Source organism: Bison bison, unplaced genomic scaffold (assembly GCF_000754665.1).
Source record: "Bison bison bison isolate TAMUID 2011002044 unplaced genomic scaffold, Bison_UMD1.0 scf7180017864192, whole genome shotgun sequence".
Classification (NCBI taxonomy): Eukaryota; Metazoa; Chordata; class Mammalia; order Artiodactyla; family Bovidae; genus Bison; species Bison bison.
Window position 1 is genome coordinate 4,609,637 of NW_011494764.1, and position 5,769 is coordinate 4,615,405.

The 5,769-nt window shown below is 61.4% G+C and overlaps 2 protein-coding genes across 3 annotated transcripts in view; one reads left to right on the plus strand and one right to left on the minus strand.

Moving 5' to 3' along the window:
- Positions 1–2,679, plus strand: part of APRT (adenine phosphoribosyltransferase) — a 3,342-nt gene extending 663 nt beyond the window's left edge. The window contains exons 2-6 of the mRNA XM_010843993.1: positions 1–29; positions 136–242; positions 1,575–1,708; positions 1,963–2,041; positions 2,144–2,679. Coding sequence (XP_010842295.1) covers positions 1–29; positions 136–242; positions 1,575–1,708; positions 1,963–2,041; positions 2,144–2,286 — 492 coding nt within the window. The 3' untranslated portion in view covers positions 2,287–2,679. The remainder of the gene's footprint in view (positions 30–135; positions 243–1,574; positions 1,709–1,962; positions 2,042–2,143) is intronic.
- A 96-nt stretch (positions 2,680–2,775) lies between these two features.
- CDT1 (chromatin licensing and DNA replication factor 1) overlaps positions 2,776–5,769 on the minus strand; it is a 4,271-nt gene continuing 1,277 nt past the window's right edge. Inside the window, exons 4-10 of one of the 2 annotated variants that reach the window (XM_010843962.1) lie at positions 5,190–5,387; positions 4,953–5,098; positions 4,695–4,795; positions 4,149–4,337; positions 3,744–3,896; positions 3,455–3,656; positions 2,776–3,218 (exon numbers count right to left, since the gene is read on the minus strand). In XM_010843962.1, the coding sequence (XP_010842264.1) occupies positions 3,055–3,218; positions 3,455–3,656; positions 3,744–3,896; positions 4,149–4,337; positions 4,695–4,795; positions 4,953–5,098; positions 5,190–5,387 (1,153 nt within the window). In that variant the 3' untranslated portion in view covers positions 2,776–3,054. Of the gene's footprint in view, positions 3,657–3,743; positions 3,897–4,148; positions 4,338–4,694; positions 4,796–4,952; positions 5,099–5,189; positions 5,388–5,769 lie in introns of both variants that reach the window. The other variant, XM_010843961.1, reaches the window with a different exon arrangement.

Sequence of the window (5,769 nt, forward strand, 5' to 3'; positions counted from 1 at the left end):
GACTTCCCCATCCCGGGCGTGCTGTTCAGGTAACGGGCGGCGGGAAGGACTGACGGGTCCGCGCGGCCAGGGCTGTCGGGACGCGGTGGCCTCTGCGTGGGTCCGGCAGTCACCAGGCCTGTCCTCGCGTGCCAGGGACATCTCGCCCGTCCTGAAGGACCCCACCTCTTTCCGCGCCTCCATCAGCCTCCTGGCGAATCACCTGAAAAAGGCCCACGGCGGCAGGATCGACTACATCGCGGGCAAGTGGAGCGGCGGGCGTTCGCTGGGTCCCCGGACCCTCCCCGAGGCTGCGCGTGTCCGCCACGAGGGCGCGGTGTCGAGGGTCCTTTACTCTGGGCAGGGCAGGCTTTGGGAGGGCGGCCGCATTCTGCTTAGGGGAGGGCTTTGATGAGGGGGGAGGGGGGACCTACCAGACACCCCCAATGAAGTTGTAAGAACAGACCCGTTGCCCTACGCCCACTTAACAATCCAAAGTGGGGCAATAGGCCCCTTCAGCCTGGGAACGGCTTCTTCGGTGGCTGCCGGCGGCGGGCTGAGGACTGCACCCGTTTCCTGCCCCAGCCCTGGACAGATGGGGCTCCCAGGCTGACTCCCCAGGGCCAAACATGCTTGCTTGTTCTTGTACTGCTGCCTATAGAGCGCCTGCCCTGTGCCAGGCCTTGTACCGAGTGGAGGGTTTTAGGAAAACCCAGAAGATCCGAGGGAGAAGGCAATGGCAACCCATGGGTGAAGGAGCCTGGTAGGCTGCAGTCCATGGGGTTGGGAAGAGTCGGATACGATTGAGCAACTTCACTTTCACTTTCACTCATTGGAGAAGGAAATGGCAACCCACTCCAGTGTTCTTGCCTGGAGAATCCCAGGGATGGGGGAGCCTGGTGGGCTGCCATCTATGGGGTCGCAGAGTCGGACACGACTGAAGTGACTTAGCAGCAGCAGCAGCAGATCCGAGAAGACCCTGTCAGGTCATGTGTCTTCTTGAGAGCCCCATGTCTAACCGTCACTAGATTCCTGAATACCCCGAGGGGCCAACTGCTGGGCCCTGGAACTGGGAGGGGCTCTGGCTAGCAGAGGTGGAGTCTTTCCTCCAGAAGCCTCCCTCCCTAGCCAAAACTCCCACGTGGGGAGGAGACCCTGAGCTCCCCCAGAAGGGCTCAGTCCATCCCCGAGGTGGCCCGTGCAGTCACAGCCTCTCCTGGACTTGAAGTTCCTAGGGCAGATGCTGAGCATCTGCAAAGCGCATTTCAGGTACCACCAGCCAGCGGTGAGCAGCTGAACTTTGGAGAGAGGTCAGGTGACTTACCCCAGGCCACATGGCTATTTACATGGCTGTATGGAGTGGCCCCTGCCCAGCTCCTGACCTCTTGCTCTCCAGCACACAGCAGTCCTGGGGTGATAGGGGAATCTGTCAACGTCCCCGAAGTGGATGGGTGGTGTTGGTCTTTCACCTGGAGCCCACGAAGCCATGTGTCCTGTGTCACGATGGTTACGTGTCACTGTCCAGCCCTAACTATGGGGACTGCAATGCTGCTGTAGTACATGGCTTTCCCCAACACCCCAGATCTCACCAACAGGCCTAGACTCACGCGGTTTCCTGTTTGGTCCATCCCTGGCCCAGGAGCTGGGTTTGGGCTGCATTCTCATCCGCAAGCGAGGGAAGCTGCCAGGCCCCACCGTGTGCGCCTCATATGCGTTGGAATACGGGAAGGTGAGAAGGCCGGGGGGTGCCTCCGTGGACCGTGCATTTCCAAAAGGAAAGCCATGGACTCCAGTGGAGCCACTGTGGTTGTAGTGAACATGGGAGCTCAGAGAGGCTGAGGAGCTGGGCCAGATTGACACAGCCAAGAGATAGGGTGGGTTAGAACTGGGCCTAGGAGGTGGCGCTTATTAGTTCCCCAGCTCTGTGTACCAAGGCCGTTTTTTGGGGACACTTGTAGGTCACATGTCCACTTTACTTTGCAGGGTGAACTGGAGATCCAGAGAGATGCCCTGGAACCAGGGCAGAAGGTGGTGGTTGTGGACGACCTGCTTGCCACTGGTGGTGAGGGTCTTTCCCAGCAGTGGGCCTGGTGTCCGGGTGGGAACAGGCTTCAGCTCTAGTCTCCTAGGGGCTGTCTCCATGGTCCCTTTCTTCCCCCACCAGGAACCATGTGCGCAGCCTGTGAGCTGCTGGGCCAGCTGCGGGCTGAGGTGCTGGAGTGTGTAAGCCTGGTGGAGCTGACCTCACTGAAGGGCAGGGAGAAGCTGGGGGCTGTGCCCTTCTTCTCCCTCCTGCAGTACGAGTGACCCCAGCCCCAAGCCACCTGAAAGGAGAGGACCAGCATGGGCAGATGCAGCAACCCCCACTGGCCACCAGGGGGCACTGGCTTCTCACCTGGTCTGTGGCTGAGTGACTTTCTTCAGGGTGGGGCTGCCCCGGAGGCCCTGCTGAGGCTCTGGAACCCCCGAGGCCAGGAGCTGCCTGCTGATTGATAATGGAATGAGAATAAACAACTTTCTAGAGCAGAGTTTACTTCCCAGCGACGGGGTGAAACGGCCCAGTAAGCAGGCTGGGCACTTTCTGATGTTAGCATTTGGTGGTTCTCAAGCCCTGTGAGCTGTCTGCACGCACAGGGGCACCCCAACTTGCCTTCCCCTGTTGCTGTAACTCATCACACAAACATGCTTACTTCCAACAACTTTATCTGACAGTCTAGAGACCAAATACAAGATCCGGGGCATGGGAGGGCACAGCTGCTTCCTCCTGGAGGCTGCAGGGAGACTCAATCTCAGATTCTGCATAGGCCTCCCTCTGTGGGAACATGTGTGATACTGGGTCCTCCAGGAGCCCCTGTGGGCCCCCAAGAGGGTAACTCTGGCTGTCACACTACCCTCCCCCACCCCCCCTTTTCCCTGCATCCTGTATACAAGGCAGGGGGCCTCCACCAGAGACCCTCTAGCTCAGCAGCCTGAGCCCAGGCCAGCCTGGCCCTCATGAGACTCAGGACAGGGAAAGCAAAGTGCATCATTTTCCAAAAGGGAGTAAGACACAGGCCAGGCACATGTCCACCGGGCTCACAGTGTCTCCTCTGCACGGGCCAGGCGGGCCAGCTGCTCCATGACATCTGCCAGGTCGGCGGCCTTGTCCAGTTTGACGTAAGTGTCCGTGCGGATGCGGTGGAGGCTGAGCCAGTCAGGCAGCAGCTCAGAGAGGAGCTGCAGGTGCTTCTCCATCTCCCCTGCAGAGAGAGGGGAGCATGAGGCTGGGTGCCAGGACCCTGTCAAACCTCCCATAACAAGACAGAAGATGCCACAGTGACCCCGCAGCCTCGCCCAGCAGCTCGTGCTCCCACAGAGACCCCACCATGGGCTGCCCTGCCTCGAGGGACCAGAGGCCTTGAGAAAACAGGCAAGTCCCGTGGGGCCTCAGGAGGTAACCCCAAGGGTACGGTGCCCACCCTCACTCCGCACTCACCGGGGCTCATGGCTGCTCGGTAGCTGCCCACCATCCTGGCACAGGCCACCTCCATGGTAAGCGCTGGCTTGCGCTCCGACACAAACACGCCGCGCAGCACCCGAGCCAGCTCGGGCAGCCGCTCGAGCCGCTGCAGCCGCTGCTCCTGCTCTGGGCGCCGTGTCATCTGTGCCAGCTGCTTCTGCGCCTCCTTGGCCCGGATCTGAGGTGGGCATGGGTGTTCAGGGGCCTGTTCCTCTTTTACACACACACCCCACACCCACCCACCATAGAAACGCTGAACACTCACTCGCTCCAGCAGGGCCTGGGACACCCCTTTCAGGGCAGAAGGCGGGGCAGCAGGTGGAGTGGCTGGCGGGGTGGCTGGCTGTGCCAGGCTGGGGGACCTGGGGCTGCTAGGCTCAGCTGTGCGCTGAGCCAGGTCACTCAGGGCCTTCTCCATCTGGGACAAATACGAAGGGAGAGGTCAGAAGCCTCCCCCGTCCAGCTGCAGGGGAGCCCCCAGGAGCCCTGTATCCAGCCCAGGTTCATTCCAGCACATCCAGGGCCCATGCTCGCCTGCGCAGGGCAGTGCCTGCTGGTGGGTGGTGCTCCACAGTGGGAAGGGCACGTCCGCCCACTCTGAGGCCTGTGGCCAAAGGTGGAGCCTGTCACACACCAACATGGGGGTCAGGCCGTTCCACCCCAGCCTTACCCTGGGTGACATCAGGCTACGGGCACGGGCCAGGACCTCCTGGGCGGTGGTCAGCTTCTCCACAGCGGGCGGCTGGGGCAGCTCAGCTGGCTCGATGTCAGGCACCCCATCCACATTGAAGCGGGGGTGCCAGCGTGTCAGCTGGTCCTCTGGCACCTCCATGGGGGGGTTCAGGGAGGCCAGGAAGGCCTATGTGAGAAGGGGGGCCAGCTGGTGACCCTGGGCACATCTGCCCAGTTCCTGTCCCAGCTAAGCAATGGACAAGTTACTTCACCTCTGAGCTGCAGGGGCTCAGCTAGGCTGGGGGCAAAGCAAAGAGCACCCAGAAGCATCTCTGGGACTCTTCCCAAGCCTCCGGGGGCCAGAGGCTGCAGCCCTGAGTTCCCAGTTTGCCCAGCCCTACAGCCACCCATGTGTAGAAGACAGCCAGGGAGAACAGTTAGAAGAACTCTAGGATTCAGCCTTGGGAGGAGCCCATTGCCTGTGGATCTGATGCGACTGCAATAGCAGGGACAACTGAGCACTGAAGCTGGGGCACCTGCTCACCCTGTGATGCTCCCGAACTCGGGCCACCAGGTTCTGGCTGAAGACCTGGCGCCGCTGCAGCAGGCGCGATGCTGTGAGCTGGGGGGCTGCACTGCCAGCCTCTGCAGGAAGAGTCAGGGCCTGAGCCCCGGGGCCAGGCCTACCCAGTCACCCAGCCCACACCTGCGGGTCTCAGATGAGGCCCAGTGCCTGCCACCTCACACCCATGCTCAAAGCAGGCAGTGTCCCAGTCAGGAACCTGAGGCCTGGTACACTCACGCTGGTCCAGCAGCGGCTCGATGGTGAGCTGGTAATCGGACCTTTTGATGCCATCCTTGAAAGTGGGGACGAAGCGCTCCTGGCGGAAGTGGTAGGAGCCGGGGTACACAGTTTTGATCTGGCCCACATTGCGCTCCTCAAAGCGTCTGTGGGATGAGGGTGCAGGGGTCAGAAAGCCGGGGCCAGAGGGCACACAGACTTCAAGGGCAGGACGAGGCCCTGGCCCACCCCGCTCACTTGCGCATCATGTCCTGGACGCCCTGCTTGACTTTGGCGAAGGTCACGGTCTCGGAGCGATTGTAGAGCATGCCCACGATGGTGTCCATGCTGCGGAACATCTCGGCCAGCACCTGGTACTTGTAGGGCAGCACAAGGCCCGGGAGCCCCGGCTGGGCCAGGGCATGGAAGCGCTGGTAGGCTGGCATCTGCTCTCCACTGCCAGGGAGGGAGCAGGGCTGTGAGAGAAGCACCAGACCCACCCCCTCCAGCGCTCAACGGCGGGCAGAATGGTGGGGGAGATCCCAGAGCTGCCCCAGGATACACTATACTCCAGTTTACAAAGCCCCAACATGCCTCCCTGGCACGACGAAGGGACAGAGACAAAAGCATGGCTTCAAACCCAGCTGTCACCCAGGGAGGTCCGCGACCACCTCCAGCCCTGGCTTCCTTGCCTCTAAGAGGCATATGATAACCACATGACCTGGGGGTGGAAGACAGCATGCAGCCGGGCAAAAGGTACCCAGTAACTTTTGCCCGGCTCTGACAGACAGAAGCTGAGACCTGTGGACTATGCTGACCCCCTTGGAAGGAGCAATCC